Here is a 26,272-nt window from a genome sequence, read left to right on the forward strand (position 1 = left end):
GCGCTGTGATTGGTCAGTAATCACTTGAGTGACATACAGCGTGACGTAACGTGCCTTCCACACTTCCGCCCCCTCTTTCACACATATGGCTCCAACGAACTGCAACGCCCAATGAGGCATCTTTAATATCTATGGCCCTCCCCCTATCCACAAGGAGGAGCAGTGCACCAAAGCATTATGGGAATTGTAGTCCAGGAAGTAAATGAGCACAGTGTCCATGACATCAGCGACACTGCTAAAATCTAAAATATCCAATACCACATATTACACACATAAAGACCCCCAGGAAAGTGTTCTAAATCTTCAAAACGTCATTAACATATATTTCTTTGCAAAAAGAAGTGTCCCTTTAAGATACATATAACTTTTCACACATCCGGAAGGCTGTCTTTGAACATGTACCATTACCCCATTTTCCATTAGCATTCGAGAAGTATGCACAGCTGTCGGCTCCATTGTCGGCTCCAAGCGAGCCAACGCCCCAGTGCCTGCAGAATAAACAACAAACAACATGAGGTATATATCACCCCGACCATTAAATCAGAGCGCCCAGCGATTTGCAGCAACGGAGCACATTTAGCGACACACCCAGGCGATATCCCGGATGTAGCTGAAGTAGCTAGATGTAGCCAAAACACCCCCAACAACAACGGAAGGTATGATTAGTTCTAACGCGACTAGCGACCACAATGGTCTGTCTAAAACATAATCTTTGGTTTGAATTGGACGGAATGATTTAGATCAAGAGTTATTCACGTTTATAGATTTTCAATCTGATCTGCTAAAATGGGGGGGAACAATTTGGATGATGTCCCAACCGGAAAGGACATCGAATGTTGCCCAACAGACGCTCCCAGCCTGTGGAGCGATGTGATCAATCTCCGTCCTTTTATTAATCTCCGTCCTGAGCACTGGGTGTTACTATTTGATAGGACGGAGAACTCCGTTCATGCCACTCAGGGTGTTAAACACATCCAGTCACTCAGTCACTCATACAGTGACTTTAGAGTCTAGACAATATAGGAAAACATGTAAAACGTCTCACTGTGTCAGTGGTGTTTCGTCAACCCAGGTCCATTTTCCTGCAGTCCTTTTCAAACCAAGCCATGATACAGACCTATCCCCAGTGATCCAAACTTTGATGAATTCCTGCATGATAGAAATTTAATTAATGTTCTTGAATGAATACAGATGTTCATTGATTGATTGATTGATTGAAGTATTTACTGTATTAACAGTATGCAGAATGGGTACATTTCAAAAGAAAGCAGAAGTCAATACAAAAATTGTTACTGTGGACGACACCATGATACAGCATCACAGTTGTAATTCCCATTGAAATGCACACACACACACACACACACACACACACACACACACACACACACACACACACACACACACAGATCCACTACTAACCTGTTCTTCTTGACTGTTAATGATCACCAGATCAGCTCCTATGTCCAGACATAGGTTTCTATGTTCCTCCCAGGGTTTCAGTACAGCAGATCTGTAATAACAGCTGTCTCCAAACTTCATCCATCCACTGGAACACGACTCTGCTAAACATCAACCAGGAGTTTTAATGATGGCTTTTCAACGCACTGATAATCTATTCTATTTAGAGTAGTTATTAAAATAATAGTAGTCAGAGACAGTGTTGGCAGATTTTGCAAGAAAAACAAGCAGCCAGGTCTATGAAAACAAGGCCAAAAGGGTTGCATGACCTACAGTATACACTATATTATCAAAATGAGTAACAACTCTAACCTGATTGGCTTTGGCTATAAGCCCTTTTTGTAATATTAGCTGTTGTATAAAGCGTCGCAGTCCCGCCCCCTACCATAGACATTTCAAAAAGTATTTATTTAAAGACCTTTTAAGTGTCGTACAAAGCCAACTCAAGTTGTGAGAAATCATGACAACAAACTTTTTTTTTTTAATGGGGCGGGACTGCGACGCTCTATATACTGTGCCTGCCTATATAGAAACTTTTTTTTCTTCTATGTATGTTTAACTAGTATTTCATGAACTTAAAATGACAATAATTCAAATGTCAATAATAATAGACTATTATTCCTTCAGAAAGGTTTGGAAATGTCTCTCACCTGCTCTTCTTTTAAGCTGGTTTACTTCACTTTGCAATTGGTCAATCTCCAGTGTCAGGTTGTCATAGCTGCTCTCATACTTTGTCTGTAAGTCAGTAATGGTTGAATGATCTGCAAAGGACCAAAAGATGACAATAAACACAGTGTCTGTTGTAGTGTCTGTAACTCAGTAATGGTTGAATGATCTGCAAAGGACCAAAAGATGACAATAAACACAGTGTCTGTTGCTGTTCATGATGAGATCACGCATCTGTGTGGAAAAGAAGACAACTCAGTTCCTGATCAGGCGTGTTTTTCTGTGACTGGGGGCCCTATTTGCTGTTACACGATCTGGTGCCAGAGTCAACATTTCAGAAAGAAATACGGGATGGCAAAAAATAAGTCGCAACATAAGCCCCTGCACTTCTAAAATAGCAAATTTGGTAGATCTACAAGCTCTCAGCGCATCATCAAGTGACACGCTGACAGCTATAGATCAACTATATTTCCGCTATGTTGGGGGGCGAAAAGAGAATATTATATTAGAGAAAATGTGCCTATAATGAAAAAATAGGGATGCCACGTTGAAAGTGCATGGTTAATACATGTATGGTTGCATACAATACAACTCTTAACTAAATGATAACATGGATGGGCATTGATAGCGATGGAGTCAGATTTATCTGCAAAAACAATTCACAGTTGGTGACAAAATGCATCAAATAACTGAATTTGAGGTTAAATGTGACTAAACGTTGGTACAGAATGCGTCGCTCTACCCAGCGCCCAGTGCCGCCCACACACTATCACAATTCAAGCATCGTTTCGTTGTTGTAAGATCATGACTATGTACTTTGAGCAGCTGATGCCTGGAATAAACTTCCAATGCACCTTAGACTGGCACCCTCCCTAGATGTTTTAAAAACTCAGTTTAAGACCCATCTTTTTTACTCTAGCATCTGGCTGAATTGATTTTGATTTTAATTATTTGTTGACTCACTGTCTTACCTATTTCTTCGTCTTTTTATGCATTTTTTATGTCGTTTGGTGTTTTTTGCATTTATTTTGTACTTTGATTGTGCCTTGATTGTTATGTTGTTTGATACTTTTGATACTTTGTTTGTCTTGTAAAGCACTTTGCGCTGTACTCGTGTCATAAATAAAGTTTATTATTATTATACTCACGGTACGTGGACACACCAATGAGTCCTCGTGTCATAAATAAAGTGTATTATTATTATACTCACGGTACGGTCATAAATAAAGTGTATTATTATTATACTCACGGTACGTGGACACACCAATGAGTCCTCGTGTCATAAATAAAGTGTATTATTATTATACTCACGGTACGGTCATAAATAAAGTGTATTATTATTATACTCACGGTACGTGGACACACCAATGAGTCCTGCTGCTAGTACAACACACAGCACTGTGACACACACTGCACACGCTCTGAAGCTGCGTGTCTTCACCTCAACGAGGACGGTTCTCTGCACAGCTGGAGGATTATAGGATATAGTGGTACAGTTAGTACAGTTCAAGGTGAAAATAGTATAAGTACTGGTGGTCATGAATGATGCAATGCGGCTCGGACTCCTCATGCATGGAAGGAAGCATGAGGTCAGTCCCTTGCACTATCCCCGGGTTGACAGAGGGAGTGTAGAGCCCAGGATTACATTAGATATATTGACACTGGGTGAAAATGTGCATGGGTTACAAAATTGTGTGATATGAAAGATGCAATGCATTATACAGTATAGGGCAGGCTATAAGCTCCAGCAAACTGGTTATATTTTCCCTTCACCCCCCAAACTAGGAGGAGGGGAGAGAAAGAGACACCCATTTAGAATTTAAAAAATATCTTCTAAATCACGACAGTTTTCTGAAGTACCCATGTCTCTATATCAGTGGTGCTCAATATTTCATGTCAAGGACCCCAAAAGATAATTGGCCACCGACCCCCATCTGAAAATATTGTTGTTCCAAGGACCCCCCCCCCCCCCCCCCCAGAAGCAAATATTTGAGTAAAAAATCACACCCGTGTGAACCTAGTGGTGCAACTACAAGCTCGTAGCTTGTAGATCTGCTATTTTTTCAATAGCTAAACGTATAACGCTTAAAACACCAAAAGGGGTTCCCGCCCCCAGAATGGGTTAACTGTGTCACTATACAGACCTTGGTTTCCCGTAGCCTTCTGGAGCCTCTCTACGTTGACGTACACGGCCTCCTCCTCCTCCTGCTCTCCTCTAACGTAGCGACGCTCCTTTGAGCCGCCAGACATCTTATCGTTGACGTACACTGCCTCCTCCTCCTCCACGTCTCCTCTAACGTACCGACGCTCCTTTGAGCCGCTAGACATCTTAAGAAACAACACAAAACATGTCACAGAGAGTTAAAGCATTCTGACCTGAGATCAGATTCAAAAAATGTCTTCTATACATCCTGACAGTTTTCTGAAAAAGCCATGTTTCTATGTCAGTGGTTCTTCGATTTAAAAAAAAAAATAGCTAAATTATAACATAATGCTAACACCAAAAGGGGTTGATCCTGCCCAAAATGGGTTAAAGCATGCATGCAGGCTAATGATGTACACAATATATGCATCAATTGAGTGATTACCATATAATGTACAATATTCATGAATATGTTTGTTATTGTTACTCACGTTCTTATCTTGTCACATTAGTCTTCACCGTTGCAGAACAGACTGGGCAGCTGTCCGGGCTCACTTTAACGCTGTCACACAAGTGCTTTCATATATACTTTTGACACACACACGCACGCACATGCACACACACACACACACACACACACACACACACACACACACACACACACACACACACACACACACACACACACACACACACACACACACACACACACGCAAAAGCAGAACACCCAGAAAACACTTAACCACAGAATGTATGAAGACTGTGAACATGCATGAGTCTTTATTTAAGAAACCTTTTTCTCATAACAGGAAACAGAGCACAACAGAGCTATGCTTGTTTTGTTAATCAATATATAACTCAATGGTCATCATCGCATTGACATGACTTTAGTTCAAATTCCACTGTTGTAAATGATCTGCACAGGGAGTGGATAAAAATGAGAATCAATGTAAAATGGGGGTGAATTCATTCATCGTATAATGGTGCGATGATCGAGTCCTCTAGGCCATAGGTAGGCAACTGGCAAAGTCTTGGCATGCGCCTGGACCACTTTGCCAGCGGGCGCCCCTTTGAAAGCCATTTGAACTTAAATAAAATTTCACCAAATCACTAAATGATCATCATTGCATGGATATGATTTTAATTCAAATTCCAGTGTTGTAACTGATCTGAGTGAGTGGATAATGATTAGAATCAATGTAAAGAAAAATAATAGACATGGGTGAATTCATTGTATGTGGTGCGAGCTCTCAACATGTGCAGTTAAAAGGAAGAGTGAAAGGGGAATACCACTCAGTTTCAACATTTAACCATGTCACTTAGAGCTGCTGTGTGGTGACGTTTCCGGTCCGAAGAATTCAGCAGATGATTTTAGTTGTGTGAAAATACACACAGTGGAAATCCCCCGTTCTGTGTTGCCTGGAACTGGATCATTGATTGTTGGGGTCATGTGATCAGTGACATGGAAGGTGTGCTCATAGATAGAAGAAAGCTAGATGGCTCACCCGCGTTCTGGCCAATGGAGAGCGACGTTGCTACGTTGCGACCATCTTACCTCGGGGCAGCATAACATTGTGTCTATGGCGGGCATGTCTAGGGGCGGCGGTGGCTCAGGGGTAGAGTGCCTGGATGGCAACCGTAAGGTTGCCAGTTCGAAACCGGGCTCCCCCAGAGTTACTGTCGAAGTGTCCTTGAGCAAGACACTGAACCCCTAATGGCTCCCGATGTGCTAGTTGGTGCCTTGCATGGTTTCCGCTGCCATCGGTGTATGAATGTGTGCGTGAATGGGTGAATGTAATGCACAATCTATGTAAAGCGCCTTGGATAAAGGCGCTATATAAATGCACCATTTACCATGTATACTTTTTAAATAACCATAACTTGCTCAATTTTCAACCGATTTTCAAATGGTTTGGTTTGTTAGAAACGTCAGAGACATATATGCTTTTCTACGACGTTCATATAAAAAACTAAATTAAGCAGATAAGCGTCCTGAATCATAGCCACGTTGATTTGAGCGAGATATGACAATTTTAGTTTGAGCTGCCATTGGACATACTGTACTGTAGCCCCTCAGCAAGATGGCCGCCGGGTGAATATATACGCCAGAGACTCCGTCTTGAGCCATCTAGCCTTTATGTGTCTATGGGTGTACCCTATGCCCTTATAAGGACTGTCTATGGGTGTACCCTATGCCCCTAAGGATGTCTATGGGTGTACCCTATGGGTGTACGGTGTACCCTATGCCCCTAAGGACTGCTTGCCTTCATGAATGAACAGCACATTTCAACATTGACGTTGATGACTGTTGTAAACTCTAAGTACTGGACCCTCGTCTGGTTTGACAGACTGGTAGTGTGTGCAGGCTGGGTGGTGTGTGGTTCTGACAGACTGGTAGTGTGTGCAGGCTGGGTGGTGTGTGGTTCTGACAGACTGGTAGTGTGTGCAGGCTGGGTGGTGTGTGGTTCTGACAGACTGGTAATGTGTGCAGGCTGGGTCAGCCTGGGTGGTGTGTGGTTCTGACAGACGGGTAGTGTGTGCAGGCTGGGTGGTGTGTGGTTCTGACAGACTGGTAATGTGTGCAGGCTGGGTCAGCCTGGGTGGTGTGTGGTTCTGACAGACGGGTAGTGTGTGCAGGCTGTGTGTGTGTGTGTGTGTGGTTCTGACAGACAGGTAGTGTGTGCAGGCTGGGTGGTGTGTGGTTCTGACAGACAGATAGTGTCTGGTTCTGGGTGGTGTGTGATGATCCGGTTGAAGTATTCCTTCGGTAGGCTACTGCGGCGGCGGGCCCCGGGGGAACAATAACGCGACACGAGACAGTATCACGCTAAAGGTTCACCCAGTTTATTACACAAACAGGAACATATATAGTGCTGGATCCTAATCTCTCACGTTCACAGACACAGACATGGGCGATCATGATTATAACAATGACAACGTCGACCGCTCCTGTAACTTATAGTAACTTCTCTTTTCTTTATCTTTTTTGTCACCAGTTTCCTGGCATGAAAGGGGAAGAAAACAGGTATTGTGTCAACGTCATTCCAGATGCCTGTGCAGATATAGTGCAGGGCCTCTCACAGTGCAGGACACCGTGAACCGTGATGCAATAAGTCCAGGAATGTATCAACGTAACGAACAGTTCAACCACTTAAACCCTCTATACTGGTGTTGCACAAAGACCAATGGGAGCGTCATTTGGAGCAGCTACTGTATGCATCATTGCGTCCTGGTAGACCGCATCTTTGCATCATCTTGTCGCTGGCTCATTGACAATGAATGAGAGACTGCGTTGTTGCGTCTGACCGTGTGAACGCACCATTAGAGAGCGGAGTTAACGCACGCACGCACGCACGCACACACACACACACACACACACACACACACACACACACACACACACACACACACACACACACACACACACACACACACACACACACACACACACACACCCCCCACCCCCATGTACAGTACAGCACCTTATTGCCCCTGTCTGTCTGTCTGCTTAACTATTATCCCATAAACGTCTGCCTGTCAATAAAGGGGTGGCTTTGGCTCGCTGGTCATATGGCGGTGTTTAGACTGCTCAGCAGTTTGGGTCATCTTATCATGTTAAAAAAAAATAGGTCAGCTTTTGATGGTGGTCACAAAACCCAACGACCAATGACCTCCATGAACCACAATTCAGCTGATCTCGCAAAACACCAAACCCAACATGTAGACTATAAGGAAGAAGCATGCCGAACACATAGAGCGTCGCAATCCCTCCCCCTTTCAGAACGACGAGTGGCCCAGGAAATTAATCCCAATGCATTTTTCTCCATAGGCTTTTCTTAAAGTATTTATTTAAAGACGGTTACGCCGCAGACAAAGCCAACTCGGATCGTGACAAATCATGACAATGAACACAATGTTTTGGGACGATCAAATAATTTATAAGAAGGAAAACAAAACAAATAGTGTTGTCTCCTGCCTTTATTTTCTTCTTTCTAATGATTTGATCGGCCCAAAATATTGTGTTCATTGTCATGATTTGTCACGATCCGAGTTGGCTTTGTAACCGTCTTTAAATAAATACTTTAAGAAAAGCCTATGGGCAAAATGCATTGGGATTCATTTCCTGGGCCACTCGTCGTTCTGAAAGGGGGAGGGACTGCGACGCTCTATAGGCTACGATGAGGCAAACACCGTGCCGTTACTGGAGGCTTGCACGCCACTGGCTGCCACTCATTCCGTTGATAGTCCAACTGAACCAATCATTACAGGCGTGGGTTACTGTCACAGAGAGTAAAAAAAAAAAACACACCCGTGTCTAACTCGTGTTGATTAGGTGATTTAATGATGATGTAAAACAAACGGTGTCAAAACAAACATTAAATTATCTTTATTGTTAATGGGATTTAATGTTTGTGTGTTTAGAGACAAAACAAACGATAATTTATCTTCATTGTCAATGGCGTTTTATTTTATTTAAAACAAACATTGAACTAAAAACAAACATACACAGTCCCGTTAGCAAGGTGCTAAACCCATGCGGTAATACATAATTTGGTCATATTCGCTTTAACTAGAACTAAGATGAGAGAACATATTACTCCAGTTTTGGCATCACTGCACTGGCTTCCGGTTGTTTTTAGGATTGATTTTAAAATTATTTTACTTGTGTATAAAGCTCTCAATGGTCTCGCACCTTCCTACCTACATGACTGCCTGCCTAAATATGTCCCAAACCGCCCCCCTAAGGTCTTCCACTGCTGGCCTGTTCGCTTTGCCTAAAGAAATGGCAACTAAAAAATACGGGGAAGCAGCTTTTTGCTTCTACGGGCCATCGGCATAGAACAAGCTCCCACTGTACCTTCGTCAGGCAGCCTCTGTAGACATTTTTAAAGCACAGCTCAAGACCCACTTCTACAACATTGCTTTTAAGTGATCTTTTATTTTTTAGTATTCATGTCCTCACTGTACTGCATTACTGCTTGTTTTTTAATGTTTATGCCTTGCTTTTCTTTTTTTTTCTCCATTGCTCTGTAAAGCACTTTGAGCTGCATTTCATGTCATGAAAGGTGCTATACAAATAAAGTTTTATTATTATTATTATTATTATTATTATTATTATTATTATTATTATTATTATATCATGGCCTCGCTCTGCGCCCTTTCGTATTATGGAAGCCGTGCTGAACGCAAACGCATTGGGGGAGTGTCCATATGTTCATTATATTCGCTTTGCGCCGTTTGCTATAGACCGATTCACAGAGGGTTTCCTGGGTGCGGCCATTACTGAGGTGTACCATTAAGCACAGCAGCACTGATTAGCTACACCTGGCCTATGGAGCACCTGCTCCATGGATTACCCCTCAGTAATGGCCGCGCCCATAGACAGGTCTATAGGCCTGTCTCACAGCCATGCCCCGCCCCCTTTCCACGCCCCCTTTCCAGATCTAGTGGCGTTGACGTCACTCCATAGACATTACATGTTAAAAGACCGATACATTGATTCACTCCATAGACATTACATGTTAAAAGACCGATACATTGATTCACTCCATAGACATTACATGTTAAAAGACTGATACATTGATTCACTCCATATAGACATTACATGTTAAAAGACCGATACATTGATTCACTCCATAGACATTACATGTTAAAAGACAGATACATTGATTCACTCCATAGACATTACATGTTAAAAGACTGATACATTGATTCACTCCATAGACATTACATGTTAAAAGACTGATACATTGATTCACTCCATAGACATTACATGTTAAAAGACCGATACATTGATTCACTCCATAGACATTACATGTTAAAAGACCGATACATTGATTCACTCCATAGACATTATATGTTAAAAGGCTGATACATTGATTCACTCCATAGACATTACATGTTAAAAGACTGATACATTGATTCACTCCATAGACATTACATGTTAAAAGACTGATACATTGATTCACTCCATATAGACATTACATGTTAAAAGACCGATACATTGATTCACTCCATATAGACATTACATGTTAAAAGACCGATACATTGATTCACTCCATAGACATTACATGTTAAAAGACCGATACATTGATTCACTCCATAGACATTACATGTTAAAAGACTGATACATTGATTCACTCCATAGACATTACATGTTAAAAGACTGATACATTGATTCACTCCATATAGACATTTAATACATGTTAAAAGACCGATACATTGATTCACTCCATAGACATTACATGTTAAAAGACCGATACATTGATTCACTCCATAGACATTACATGTTAAAAGACAGATACATTGATTCACTCCATAGACATTACATGTTAAAAGACCGATACATTGATTCACTCCATAGACATTACATGTTAAAAGACCGATACATTGATTCACTCCATAGACATTACATGTTAAAAGACTGATACATTGATTCACTCCATAGACATTACATGTTAAAAGACTGATACATTGATTCACTCCATATAGACATTTAATACATGTTAAAAGACCGATACATTGATTCACTCCATAGACATTACATGTTAAAAGACCGATACATTGATTCACTCCATAGACATTACATGTTAAAAGACAGATACATTGATTCACTCCATAGACATTACATGTTAAAAGACCGATACATTGATTCACTCCATAGACATTACATGTTAAAAGACCGATACATTGATTCACTCCATATAGACATTACATGTTAAAAGACCGATACATTGATTCACTCCATAGACATTACATGTTAAAAGACTGATACATTGATTCACTCCATATAGACATTACATGTTAAAAGACCGATACATTGATTCACTCCATAGACATTACATGTTAAAAGACCGATACATTGATTCACTCCATAGACATTACATGTTAAAAGACCGATACATTGATTCACTCCATAGACATTACATGTTAAAAGACAGATACATTGATTCACTCCATAGACATTACATGTTAAAAGACCGATACATTGATTCACTCCATAGACATTACATGTTAAAAGACCGATACATTGATTCACTCCATAGACATTACATGTTAAAAGACTGATACATTGATTCACTCCATAGACATTACATGTTAAAAGACCGATACATTGATTCACTCCATAGACATTACATGTTAAAAGACTGATACATTGATTCACTCCATAGACATTACATGTTAAAAGACTGATACATTGATTCACTCCATAGACATTACATGTTAAAAGACCGATACATTGATTCACTCCATAGACATTACATGTTAAAAGACCGATACATTGATTCACTCCATAGACATTACATGTTAAAAGACTGATACATTGATTCACTCCATAGACATTACATGTTAAAAGACCGATACATTGATTCACTCCATAGACATTACATGTTAAAAGACTGATACATTGATTCACTCCATAGACATTACATGTTAAAAGACTGATACATTGATTCACTCCATAGACATTACATGTTAAAAGACCGATACATTGATTCACTCCATAGACATTACATGTTAAAAGACCGATACATTGATTCACTCCATAGACATTACATGTTAAAAGACCGATACATTGATTCACTCCATAGACATTACATGTTAAAAGACCGATACATTGATTCACTCCATAGACATTACATGTTAAAAGACCGATACATTGATTCACTCCATAGACATTACATGTTAAAAGACCGATACATTGATTCACTCCATAGACATTACATGTTAAAAGACCGATACATTGATTCACTCCATAGACATTACATGTTAAAAGACCGATACATTGATTCACTCCATAGACATTACATGTTAAAAGACCGATACATTGATTCACTCCATAGACATTACATGTTAAAAGACCGATACATTGATTCACTCCATAGACATTACATGTTAAAAGACCGATACATTGATTCACTCCATAGACATTACATGTTAAAAGACTGATACATTGATTCACTCCATATAGACATTACATGTTAAAAGACCGATACATTGATTCACTCCATAGACATTACATGTTAAAAGACCGATACATTGATTCACTCCATAGACATTACATGTTAAAAGACTGATACATTGATTCACTCCATAGACATTACATGTTAAAAGACCGATACATTGATTCACTCCATAGACATTACATGTTAAAAGACCGATACATTGATTCACTCCATAGACATTACATGTTAAAAGACCGATACATTGATTCACTCCATAGACATTACATGTTAAAAGACCGATACATTGATTCACTCCATAGACATTACATGTTAAAAGACCGATACATTGATTCACTCCATAGACATTACATGTTAAAAGACTGATACATTGATTCACTCCATATAGACATTACATGTTAAAAGACCGATACATTGATTCACTCCATAGACATTACATGTTAAAAGACCGATACATTGATTCAGAATTAAGGCATAAACAACGCGGTCTTAACGTCTTGTTTTCTTCATAATAATATTGGTCTTTTACATTTTAACATTTTGGAAACGGAGCAGCGGCAATGTCACAGAAAGTTAATTAGTACTACAAGTCGAAGTTGTTGACAATGCCTGCAGACGACGAGATGATAATTACTGTTGCTATATATTTTCTTTAAATAAGGTTAAATAATAACAGCTGCTATACAATGGTGATATGAGGGTCTCTCATGAATGTGGCAGAGAAGCGTCAGAAGGCGATATACTGTAAGTGAGCATGCAGGGAGCTAATTGAATTACAGCTACCCAAGTCTAATGACATGCCCATTATGGCTGCCTATAATTATGGCCTCGCACGCACGCACGCACGCACGCACGCAAGTCACGCACACACGCACGTCACACGCACGTCACTCACGCACACACGCACAATCCTTGCAGCATGCAGCATCAAACATCCTAAAATGGGACACTGCGAGGTTGATACTGTTTTGAAATGACATATTTTAGTTCCCTTTTTATATGGCAGCTTCTTGGATCTGGCAGTGTCAGGTTATGGCAAACCATGTCTTGATTATAATTGTAATATATTTGATATTTATACTATAATTGCCTATACTCAGGGTGTCACCGTGATCTTCTGAGCTGTACTTGCAGTAAAAATGCATAGACTTTTGTCATGTACCTGGCCTATAGGGGGTGCCAAGATACACAACAAAAAACAGGGGTGACGCAGTTGACCAAAGAAATAGAATTTATTAATTAACCAAAAGGTAAATGTAAGGAATAAATCATGATTGAACAGATGGAGTGTGGAGATCAGTAGTCAGTGGTGTAGTATGCATGAGTGAAATGTATGTGTGTGCGTGTTGTATGGATTAACAGAAATGTGGAGACGTGTGCATGGTGGAGTGCAGGAGGCAAATGAAAGAACAGATCTGGGGAAGCAGGCATTTATAGGGCGTCGACACCCGGGCCCAGGTGCGAGCCACTTAGGCTGATCATCATGATTAGCTCTGCTCCCCAATCCTATTGGATACAAAGAACAGAGGTTACTATAGGGCAAACAGTAAACACAACATGTACCTAAACCAGACAACCTACTGTAAGAGAAATATATATATATAACACACCGTCACACAGTACAGAGAGGTAGACAGTACAGAGACAGTACAGACAGTACAGTACAGATATATGATGAATTCCTGTTCTGTTCTATATGATGAATTCCTGTTCTGTTCTTTAGCTACATAGAAGTGTCTATTTGTACGTCTCTAAATGTTTTGATGAATTGAACAATGTGGACCCTGTTGTAAACAAGTGTAATACTTAATTGGGTCGTCCCCACTCACAGTTAACAGTCTTTGTATTGAGTTTTGCTTGAAATATTGAAATATTTCAATCAATCAATCAATCAATCAATCAGTACAGAGAGCGGCCGAGAGGTTTAACCCATTCTGACCGGGCACCCATTTTGGTGTCGGCATCATGTTATGCTTTAGCTATTTAAAAATAGCAGATCTACAAGCTCATATCGCGCCACCGAGTGGCGCGATACGAGCTTGTAGGTCTGCTATTTTTGAAAAATCGAAGAGCGACTGACATTTTTTAGAATCTGATCTCAGGTCAGAATGGGTTCATCAGACCAGCGTGTGTCCGGCGGAAACCTCATATGAATCTGATCTCAGGTCAGAATGGGTTAAAATGCATGGACAGTACAGAGAGTACAGTACAGTACAGAGAGCACAGTACAGAGAGTACAGTACATCAGAGAGTACAGTACAGAGAGCGGCTGAGAGGTTTTTATCTAGTTTTCTTCAGTGCGAAAAGGTAGCCGACAAACATTCAACACACTGTAGTGTGCATTATTTATCAAGTGACATAATATCAACATGATGCACAACAATATTCATGAATTTGTTTAAATGTTGTTACTTAAGTTGTCTTATACCTTGTAAAGGTGTCCGAACCGACTCTGTTTCAGTAACAAATCAGTACTCCTGACATCATCAGTTCTGAGATCAGCTTTCCATCCGTAAAGCTGTCTCTCTCTGTGCATTTGATGTATTATAGCTTGTATTTACCTTGCTTTCCCTGCATGTAAATTGCATCACATGGCTATGTCCCAAACATAGACTGTAAAAAAATATGGACAAAGCGTTCTCCGGGTCTGATATGGACGTAAAATGAAGCCAGTCAGTCCTTGTATTGTAAATCGCCATCTTTCTAGATCCGTTTTGGCCCAGCTGGCCATTGGCTGGCCCAGACAACGAGGCGGGACTTCCCCCCTTCTTCTTAGTTGGTTTTTATTTTGACTCGAACGGGGGGTGGCTCCCGTTCATAGACTGTAACGGTAGCCACGCCCCTCAGAACATGCGCGACTTTATGGAAATTTTTTTTAATAAATGGGACCATCATTTTCCAAAAATAATATTATGACATGAGAAATGAGACTTTAAACTAGTGACTGGAAGCAGAAAGTATTCATGGCCATGTTTATTAAGGTAATACAGTCTAGGTGAAGTTGGGCCCATGCAAATACATGGACCTCTATGGGGATATGGGGTTTTTTTCTGGGTCCAATGACAGCGCCACAACAGGCCATTATATGAACTTTCAGGATGTCCCGATTTCCTTATAGTGGCTTCACAAAATATCTGTCTGACTGCCCCCCTCTCTCCTTCTCCTCTCCTCCTCCTCCACCCCCCCTTCTCTCTCTCCAACTTCTTCTCCATCTCTCCTCTCGATCCTTCTCTCTCATCTCTCTCTCATCTCCTCTCTCTCTCTCTCTCTCTCTCCTCTCTCTCTCTCTCTCTCCTCTCTCTCTCTCTCTCTCTCTCTCTCGTTAATGACCAATAACTTAAAGCATATTGGTCTTGGTTTGCTCTGTCAGCATTATTCTCTCTCTCCCTCTCTCCCTCTCTCTCTCTCTCCTCTCTCTCCCTCTCATCCCTCTCTCCCTCTCGCTCCCTCTCTCTCTCTCTCTCTCCACACTTCTGTCATTATCTCTCATTTTCTGTCTTCTCTTTCCCCCCTCCCCCCCCCCCCCCCCCCCTCCCTGTCCCTTTTTCCATTCAGCCTCATTGCCTTTTGTCCTCCTTTCTTCTTTCACTCCCACACTCCCTGTGCGTCCTGTTAACTATACCATACCAAATATCGACCCACTGGAGCCCTGCCAGAGGAGAGGAGAGGATACAGGGGGAGAGGAGGAGAGGAGAGGAGAGGAGAGGAGAGGAGAGGAGAGGAGAGGAGAGGAGAGGAGAGGAGAGGAGAGGAGAGGAGAGGAGAGGAGAGGAGAGGAGAGGAGAGGAGAGGAGAGGAGAGGAGAGGAGAGGAGAGGAGAGGAGAGGAGAGGAGAGGAGAGGAGAGGAGAGAAGAGAAGAGAAGAGAGAGAAGAGAAGAGAAGAGAAGAGAAGAGAAGAGAAGAGAAGAGAAGAGAAGAGAAGAGAAGAGAAGAGGAGAGAAGAGAAGAGAAGAGAACTTTGATTAATTGACTACAAAGGACCCCAATGGAATCAAGCTGTATAGGCTTTTAAAATCCTCTTAGCAGAGCTTGTATTGTACTAACTTGTAACTGCACTTCCCTATGTGCTTCTTTTTGCAGACTGCTAATAAAGTATTCAATCAATCAATCAATCAATCAATCAATCAATCAACAAATCAATCAGACAGACAAACAGGTGTTATCACTGACAGACGGGAGACTGTCTGATATCCTTACATTAATTTCCATATACTCTATATATTCACCATTCCTCTTAACAGTCTATTATATTATATACCCTTTGGTCCCATAATATAATCTCGATAATTGCTTGTGTGACTCAGATCTATGGAAATGGATTCTCTCCATCTGTATGATTACAATAATCGCATTAAGTCATTTCATTTTATTTGTTTTAAAACAGGGCAGAGGGTGACGGCCTGCAGTCCGATAGAATCATTGTCTTCTTAATTGGCCGGCGACCGTGCCAAACGTCATCTGTTCAGAGTCAGACTGATGGAGTGCCGTGAGATTCTCTGAGCAGCCAAAAAGATCAACATGAGGGTTGGGAGTGATGCCTTTTTCATATACAGTAGACCCCAGAAAAGCACTCAAATATCCAGTGGAGGGGAAAAGTACTCAGAATCTTTACTTAAGTAAAAGTATCAATACTGAAATATAGACATATTGTTAAAAGTCCGGAATTAAACATGTACTTGGCATCAAAATGTATACCCGAACCACCTAATATGGCTCCTTTCCAGGCGAAGGAATCTTTTTTCTTCCACTCCGTACATAGTGTTTTTAATTTATATTTTGTAATGACATTGAATGTTTTTCACGTCATGATTATGAATTGAATACAGTACATAGGACCCGATTGGAAACAAGACCACAGTATAGAGAACTTTTTTCGTGCTATCCTTTTAGTCAAGGGCCCTATTTTCACCAGTGCCATACACCTAAACGTCTTTTTTTTTTACTATTTTGAAAAACATTTTGAAAAAAAAAAGAAAAAAAGACAAAAGACAAATACGTTTTGGGATAAGGGCTAAGTCACTGATGAACAAGTGTTTGACTGTACTCCGTTGGTGTTTACATTTCATGCCTAATAAAGGATTCAATCAATCAAAGGTAAAGAAGTATTGTACAAGAGTAGTTATTTATTAAATGTCAATATACAGTTGAGTATGCCACAGCCGCTGTTTCTGAATTGCAGTTTTTCAAATAAGCAACATGATGAATAATAAATCATTTAGGTATTATATCTCTACAACCATACATGTCTAAATAACACATAAATAATACAATACCACATAAGAACATCAACCGCTGATATTCCCAATGCATTATGGGTGTTGAGAGCTGCTCTCTACAGCTCAGTGGTTCTGTCAGAATTCATAGAAGAAATATGTTGAAAACCACGGTTGAAAACCACTGCTCTAGCTGCTGCAGAGTATAAATGGTAAATGGTAAATGGTGCATTTATATAGCGCCTTTATCCAAGGCGCTTTACATAGATTGTGCATTACATTCACCCATTCATACACCGATTGCGGCAGAAGCCATGCAAGGTACCAACCAGCACATCGGGAGCAATTTGGGTCTTGCCCAAGGACACTTCGACATGTAGACAGGAGGAGGAGCCGGGATTCGAACCGCCGACCCATGGATCATTGGACGACCTGCTCTACCTCCTGAGCCACAGTCGCCCAGTATAGTCTGAGTCTCTCAAGACAGACTGTTATTATATTATTATAATATTTGACGGTGGGATTCTCTGAGGAACACAGTGCTGTGGGACGGCCGGCTTCCATACAAAGCGCTCTTTTTATTGAAGACGTGCCCTGACTGGCTTCAAAAGGAAATGAAAACACTTTCATGGAATAATAAACCTTCAGAGGATTCCAAAAAGACCCAAAGGCCATGGTGTATATAGACAAAAGGTATCCTTCCTCCAAGTAGCACTGCTTGTCAAAATGTGAATTGCAGACTTGAAAAGAAAATAATCCAAGGCTCTCCGTCTTTAGGTGAAAAATGTAATAGTTTATTTGATGATGAGCAAGGCAAATAAATAACAGGACCTGTTATTTATCTGCCTTGCTCATCATCAAATAAACATTATTTTTCACCAAAGACGGAGTACCTTGAATTCTTTTCTTTTCAAGTCTGCAATTCACATTTTGACAAGCAGTGCTACTTGGAGGAAGGATACCTTTTGTCTATATGGTTTTACCTGTATCACCAAAGAGCACCTACTGTATCTAAGAGCCACTAACAGATCCCTGCAGCGCTTCCAGTCCTCTATTCCCATGCTGTATATTGTATCTTTAATGGTTTCGAGGCTGTTGTATAACACCATTCTGGATGGGAGACCCCTTTTGGTGTTTTAAGCGTTATGTGTTATACTTTAGCTATTGAAAAATAGCAGATCTACAAGCTCATGAGCTGGAGCTTGTAGATCTGCCATTTATTTATTTTTATCGTGAAAATGTGGCGCAAATCTTTGAATTATATATTCTTTCATAGCGAACAACACTTTTTAACTACATATGTTCAGATGGGGGGTTGGCCGTCAATTACATATCATTTTTGGAGGTCCTTGACATGACATAGTTTGAGAACGACTGACATTAGAAACATGAGGTTTTTCAGAAAACTGTCAGGATTTAGAAGGCATTTGTAGAATCGTCCTCAGGTCTAAATGGGACCAGGAACTGCCTGTTAGGGTTATATGTGGGACCCCCTCATTCTCCTGTTTTGGCCAGCATCTCCAGGCAAACTAAACTAAATTAAATTAAGTTTAACTGAAAACAAGTATTGCCATGGTATTGGGTATGAGTTGTTGCTGGGTCTGTGTCTGCCATGACACTGAGCTGGCTGGCTTTTATAGCAGAGGGCTGCAGCAGAGGACAATTAGAGGAATCTGCCAGTGGCGTGCACAGACATTTAGAGGGGCAGGTGCTCAAGTGAAAAAAAAAAGGGCACCTTGTGCAGCGCATTTTGGGGCGGGAACCCATTTTGGTGATTTAGCTATTGAAAAATAGCAGATCTACAAGCTCATATAGCGCGCCACCGAGTGGCGCGCTATATGAGCTTGTAGGTCTGCTATTTTATTTATTTATCGAAGAACCACTGACCACTAGAAACATAGCTTTAGATTGTGGGGGGCCTAAATAATATAGTAGAAGCGTTTTTTTCAAGATTTGATCAATGTCACCGCATGGTCCACACACTACAAATTAAGAAGAAAAAAAAACAAAAAAAAAAACGTTTTTTTCTTTCTTTTTTTTAAGAGCAAAATTGCCAAAAGGGCAGGGGGTGCTCTAGCACCCCCTAGTGTCTATCTGTGCATGCCACTGGAATCTGCTGCAGGTATGTCAGCCTGGGTTTGTCAGTCTGAGTGGGGAGGAGAGACAGAGGATTACAGACAATGACTGAATGACTGATTGTGTGTGTGTGTGTGTGTATGTGTGTGTGTGTGTGTGTGTGTGTGTGTGTGTGTGTGTGTGTGTGTGTGTGAGTGATGTCATGGCCATTCTCGTTTTCATGGGGGAAACGTTTTGGCACCCCTACACGTATTTATTGTGCAATTTCAAAGTTGAAATAAAGCATATTTAAACAATAATGATAATTGTTTATAGCCTCGAATAGGATACATGTACAATGCTGTGATTACATGTGGTTATACTGTTCTTATCATCGTAAGATCAACAATGAAAAGTTACAGACATTAATTGTGTACACATTTTAAAATGGAAGCATAGAGCCTATATGATTTATCAGAACCTTAATAATAATAACAATAAAACTTTATTTGTATAGCACCTTTCATGACATGAAATGCAGCTCAAAGTGCTTTACAGAACAATGGAAAATAAAAGAAAAGCAAGGCAACGACAAAAAACAAGCAGTAATGCAATACAGTGAGGACATGAATAACAAAAAATAATAATAATAATAATAAAAAATAAAAAAAAAGATCAATTAAAAGCAATGTTGTAGAAGTGGGTCTTGAGCGGAGCTTTAAAAATGTCTCCAGAGGCTGCCTGACGAAGGTACAGTGGGAGCTTGTTCCATGCCGACGGCCCGTAGAAGCAAAAAGCTGCTTCCCCGTATTTTTTTGTTGCCATTTTTTTAGGCAAAGCGAGCAGGCCAGCAGTGGAAGACCTTAGGGTGCGGTTTGGGACATATTTAGGCAGGCAGTCATGTAGGTAGGAAGGTGCGAGACCATTGAGAGCTTTATAGACAAGTAAAATAATTTTAAAATCAATCCTGAAACAATAGAAAGAAAAACAAAGAGAATGCATTCACAGACTATGCTTTAAAAATCACACCTGTGTGAAGTGAGGGGCGCTAATATATTAAAGTCTAACTCATGTTGATTGTGGTGATGTAAACAAACATGACAAACAAAGGGTGACAAAACAAACATTTAATTATCTTTATTGTTAATGGAATTGAATGTTTGCGTTAGAGACAAGATGACGTAAAAGTGTCCCTTCGTTGTCAATGGCGTTTTTAAAACAAACATTGAACTAAAAACAAACATTAAATACTCTTTATTGTTAATGGGATTTAATGCTTGTGTTAGGGACAACATGATGAAAATGTTCTTCAAAATGTGCTTCGTTGTCAATGGCGTTTTTTAAAACAAACATTGACCTAAAAACAAACCTGTTTAGGCTAATGCACTATACTGAATCAAATTAGTGTTTGCTTTTTACCGTATAGGTTTTACTCTCGAGTGGAGTGGAGTCTCACAGTGAGAAGCATGGATTGCCAACAACGTGGCTATAACGTAACAGGTGACGTTATGAAATACGAGTCTTCTGCCTGCTGGCCAGACTGAGTAGGGGCCTTTCTCGCCCCACCTCTCTCTCTCTGTGTTTAAGGAACCAGATGGCCGCAGCACCAGGAGGGGTGTGTCATTACTGGTCTGCGTTCACAAATTCAAGACGCCTGTCTTGCGTTTGTCTGTGTTTAATGGCCACTCCAATGCATTTCCAATGGAAGCCCATATGGTTTGACCAAACATTTTGTTTGATGGGGGGGGGGGGGGGGGGGGGGGGGGCAGAACACATCCATCAAAGCTGTGTTTAGACACAAGGCAGGGTGTCAGACACAAGGCAGGTGTCGGACACAAGGCAGGTGTCGGACACAAGGCAGGTGTCGGACACAAGGCAGGTGTCGGACACAAGGCAGGTGTCGGACACAAGGCAGGTGTCGGACACAAGGCAGGTGTCGGACACAAGGCAGGTGTCGGACACAAGGCAGGTGTCGGACACAAGGCAGGTGTCGGACACAAGGCAGGTGTCGGACACAAGGCAGGTGTCGGACACAAGCAGGTGTCGGACACAAGGCAGGTGTCGGACACAAGGCAGGTGTCAGACACAAGGCAGGTGTCTTGAATGCAGCCCAGTGAGGTCATATGTCGACCCCGCCCTCTCACCTCTGCCCCACCCCTCCTGGTGGTGCTGCGGCCATCTTGGATCCTAAAACACAGGGAGAGAGGTGGGGGCCGAGAAAGGCCCTTGTGGAAACCCTGCAGGCTATAATGAGATGAAGTCCTTGGACAGAGACTCTCCGAAGTTGGGCGCGGCGGCCAGGATGGCGATGGTGCAGACGATGTTGAAGAGGCCGAAGCCCAGCAGGCAGAGACGGTCCAGGACGGCCGCCGCAAAGTGCCAGTCGTCCGCCAGGGCCGCGCGGCGCTCCTGCTCCCGCGCGCGCTCCACCAGGTAGCGCACCTCGGCCAGGAGCAACGCCATCTGGAGCTTCTGCTCCTGGTCCTCAAGCTCCTCCTCCTCCTCCTCCTCCAATGAGGCGCCGACGGGGGGCGGGGTGGACTCCGCCGCATGACTCCGCCCACCACCACCACCGCCACCGCCGGCCAGGCTGCACGAACGACATGGACAAAATAAATAAATCATATCTCTAATGCAAATGTAAAAATATAATTGCGATATCGATACGTATACGATATTACTGTTAAAATAAAAATAGAGGAATGGAAGCGCTGCAGGGATCTGTTAGTGGCTCATAGATAGGTGCTCTTTGGTGATACAGGTAAAACCATACAGACAAAAGGTATCCTTCCTCCTTTGGTGATACAGGTAAAACCATACAGACTAAAGGTATCCTTCCTCCAAGTAGCACTGCTTGTCAAAATGTGAATTGCAGACTTGAAAAGAAAAGAATCCAAGGCAGATAGACCCCGACGAGGACCTTTTGGTCGAAACGCGCAAGTCCTGTTATTTATCTGCCTTAAGCTCATCATCAAATAAACTATTTAATGTTTCACCAAAGACGGAGAGCCTTGGATTATTTTCTTTTCAAGTCTGCAATTCACATTTTGACAAGCAGTGCTACTTGGAGGAAGGACACCTTTTGTCTATTACTGTTGAAATGTCATATTCTATATTTTAAGTGTTATACGACATTGAAAACTAAACATTATTAATTAAAAGAATAATGAGTCAAAATCACTCTTAATTTTAAAGTGTGTGTGCCGTGATTTCTTTCCCCCCCCCACCCTAAAACATGATCATCAGGTAATTACAATTATATAAGGAGGAAGATGTTTTTCAGTGTTTGTTGACGTTTTTAATGCGGACACGGCCACCAGTTCATTACGTATCCCTGGTTTGCCTGGTGGGTGGTGATGGGTTAACCTGACGCTGCCAGAGGGGGGCGGTATTGGGTAACCACTCATCTGGGATCTCTCAGGGAGTTGAGCTGACACAAATCCGTTCCGTACCGAACCAATCAGCGTGAGCTAAGGGCGGGATATGTGCGAAACCGGATGTGAAGCTATATAGACACGTCAATATGATTGGTTGTGTTTGCACGCCCACACGGTGATAGACAGACGGTCCCATCCAATCATCTACCAAGTATCTTGAAAAAAAGGAACAGCCCCGTCATCGAATTTGCTTCCGCGATCCCAGATCCCAATAAGCTGTGAAACAAATTTGTGTAGCAAGCTTCTTGGATCTGGCAGTGTCAGGTTAGTAATGGGTGGTCATGGGTGGTGATCCACCTGAACTGAAGCCGCACCCACAGCTGATAAAGGGGGAGGGGTTAGGTCACAACGGGTTCGCCAAATAAAATGGGTTTAGATCTGCGTATAAACAAATCCATCCGAGGCCTTTTTTGCGATACTGATATTGATATTGAATTGATATTCATACTGTACGTCGACACAGTAACCATATAATGTGCAGCCTCATGTTCATACTGTACGTCGACACAATAACCATATAATGTGCAGCCTTACCCCCGTCCGGTGCATGGGAGGCGGTCACCGGACCGCCGCCGCCATCGCCCGCCTGCACGGCCGATGATGTCGTCTCCGCTCCCGCCAACAAGCCCTGGCCGTCTTGGGGCGAGTCTGAAGGGCGGCGGCGGTCGAAGGGCGTCGCCGCCCGCTGCTCGAAGGGAGGACTTCTGACCGTGGAGAAGGAGTAGGAGGAGGAGGTGGAGGTCGCGGCGGGGGGGAGGTGGTGCAGCTGCTGTTGTTGCACCACCACCGGGGTCTCTCCTCCTCCCCCTCCGCCTCGCTCGTCGACGTGGCTCCTATTGGAGGAGGAGTACTGGCTCCGCCTCCAGGCGGACTGCAGGCAGCGCTCCGCCAACGTGGTCAACGCGGCTTCGTGGGGGAGGAGCCCGTTGAGCTGCGGCTGGAGGACTATTATGGTTAAAGGACCACTTCACCACTTTTTAACCTATCTTCATATAATAGGTCCTCACTAATAATCATGAAAAAAATGGCACGATTTTTTCCTACTCAGTCTGTGTCTCATAGGAGGGCTGTGGGCAGTTTAGAAACCGTCTTCCAGTGGCATCATCATTAGGCAGATTTTGTTTTAAACAAGATTGTTTTACAAAAATATTTGGATTTTCATTATCGTGAGAATGATGGCTTCCATTTTCACATTGCAACTTTTCAGGACTAGAAAGCCTGCAGTTTCTATTAGTTTGTATTCCCCATCGATGATGTCACTGGAAGACGGTTTCTAAACTGCCCACAGCCCTCCTATGAGACACAGACAGAGTAGAAAGAAATTGCACAATGTTTTCATGATTATTAGTGAGGACCTATTATATGAAGATACGAAAAAACTAATATTCAACAAACAGTTTCGGTAACTGCAACTAAATAAAAACTGGAAAAGGAAAAGAATAAAGACGATAACTAAACTGAAACTGTGTTGTGCTGTTTACAAAACTAACCAAAATGATAGACAAAATTCCATTAGTTTTCATTTTTGTCAAGTTATTTATACCGGTAATCTAATAGGGGATTCACACTGAGACGGACTGAATCCGTTTCATTGGAACCGTTTTCGAATACGGTTGCCTGGTCCCCGATGGCCATGATTCACATTACCCGAGATTCAACAGCGCACCCGGGTACACTTGCATAACACACTTTAATCCTCCTGATGACGGTGTGCTTGATGGCTGGCGCGCACGGACACTGACCATCAACTGTGCGACATTGTCTCAAATTAATCCAGACACACTGAATTGCATTGCCTCTTTGGCTTTTTGCCGTTATACTACTTGTCAGCCTGCCTGCTATTCACTGTGTCAGTCAGTTCTGTGCTCCAGTGTATTAGTTTGCTATGGATTCTACTTTAGCATTATTATTATTATTATTTTGTTTTACTTTGGAAACTGTGCCAAGCAAAGCCCAAGAGCCACGTGTAGTCCGCAGAATAAGATCAGCGCGGTGCTGCGCGTATAAGCAGATTAAACAGGAGAAGGGCGGCGTTGAGAAATGCGCTGGTGTTACGCATCGTGCAGAGGCTGTGTTTTTTTTTGTTGACGCTTGGCTCGTCGACTGCATGCATTCACATTGGAACGATCCGTATCTGAATACACTTCAACGGTCCAGAGACCCTCCCCCCATGCGGTCCCGGGGACGGTTGGGCGATCCGCTCCCGGGAACGGTACGCATCATTCACACTAAACCACAACATCTGCCAAGTGGTCCCGAGTGCGCACCCGGGACCATAGTGTGAATCCCCTATGAATCTGTAACTGAATATTCCTTTAAAAATGCTATCTTTTCTTGATTTGTTTTTAAAGTTATTACACAATGCTTACTCTCTGTCTTTTCAATCTTGCACCTCGGATTGAAAAGGGCAGAAAAAAACATTGTCACAAAACTAAAAACGAAATACAAACTATAGCAAATCCGCTCTAAAAACAAACTAAAACTTAAAGGTATATTCAGTGATTTCACTTAATTCAAATATCACTTGTCTTTTTGTTTTGTTGTGATAATCCTCTCTACTATAGAGTGCTGACCATTATAAGGAGTTCCTCCCTGTCCCCAGTTAACCCTAACCTGACGCTGCCAGATGGGGGCGGTATTGGGTAACCATGTTCCCCAACACAGCTTCCATCTGGGATCTCTCAGGGAGTTCAGCTAACATCAATCCGTTCCGTACCGAACCAATCAGCGTGAGCTAAGGGCGGGATATGTGCGAAACCGGATGTGAAGCTATATAGACACATCAATATGATTGGTTGTGTTTGCACGCCCACACGGTGATAGACAGACGGTCCCATCCAATCATCTACCAAGTATCTTGAAAAAAAGGAACAGCCCCGTCATCGAATTTGCTTCCGCGATCCCAGATCCCAATAAGCTGTGAAACAAATTTGTGTAGCAAGCTTCTTGGATCTGGCAGCGTTAGGTTAAGTTAACCCCTGGGGGTCAAAAAACCTTAGGTTTCGTTTTTGGCTCTCTATCCTGATTGGATGAAAGGCTTTGCCACCTAGCCAAAAACGAAACCTAAGGTTTTTTGAGTGAAATCACTGAATATACCTTTAACTAAATTAGAGAAGGAAAAAAAAGGTAAAAAAAACTAACAAAAACGAAACTATAGGGTAAAGGGTAAAGGAACAATCCCAAACTCTTCTAACCTTGGGCTGGAGTTTGGCGTAGTGGGGGTGGAGGAGCTGCAGGGAGGGGTGGGGCGGCAGGAGGCTCAGGGGGGAGATGGTGGTGTTGACCACGACGGAGGAGGAGGCGTTGGTGTTGGTGTTGTGGGAGGACGAGGAGGC

General features: G+C 42.1%; 1 protein-coding gene and 1 long non-coding RNA gene across 2 annotated transcripts in view; both read right to left on the reverse strand.

Annotated features, from left to right (window-relative positions):
* Nucleotides 1–4,268: 4,268 nt before the first annotated feature.
* LOC310855811 lies at nucleotides 4,269–4,822 on the reverse strand. Its single transcript, XR_014569025.1, has 3 exons — nucleotides 4,759–4,822; nucleotides 4,411–4,452; nucleotides 4,269–4,332 (listed from the first exon to the last, which is right to left on the reverse strand). It is a non-coding gene; the product is annotated as an uncharacterized lncRNA (long non-coding RNA).
* A 16,922-nt stretch (nucleotides 4,823–21,744) lies between these two features.
* Nucleotides 21,745–26,272, reverse strand: part of LOC310856510 (neuronal acetylcholine receptor subunit alpha-7-like) — a gene marked incomplete at both ends in the record, with an annotated part of 24,491 nt that continues 19,963 nt past the window's right edge. Inside the window, 3 exons of the mRNA XM_083761982.1 lie at nucleotides 21,745–22,090; nucleotides 23,438–23,874; nucleotides 26,132–26,272. The exon at nucleotides 26,132–26,272 is cut by the window's right edge and continues 129 nt beyond it. Of these exons, the coding sequence (XP_083618108.1) occupies nucleotides 21,745–22,090; nucleotides 23,438–23,874; nucleotides 26,132–26,272 (924 nt within the window). The remainder of the gene's footprint in view (nucleotides 22,091–23,437; nucleotides 23,875–26,131) is intronic.

Source organism: Protomyctophum parallelum (assembly GCF_964188405.1).
Source record: "Protomyctophum parallelum genome assembly, chromosome: 3".
NCBI classification, from domain to species: Eukaryota; Metazoa; Chordata; class Actinopteri; order Myctophiformes; family Myctophidae; genus Protomyctophum; species Protomyctophum parallelum.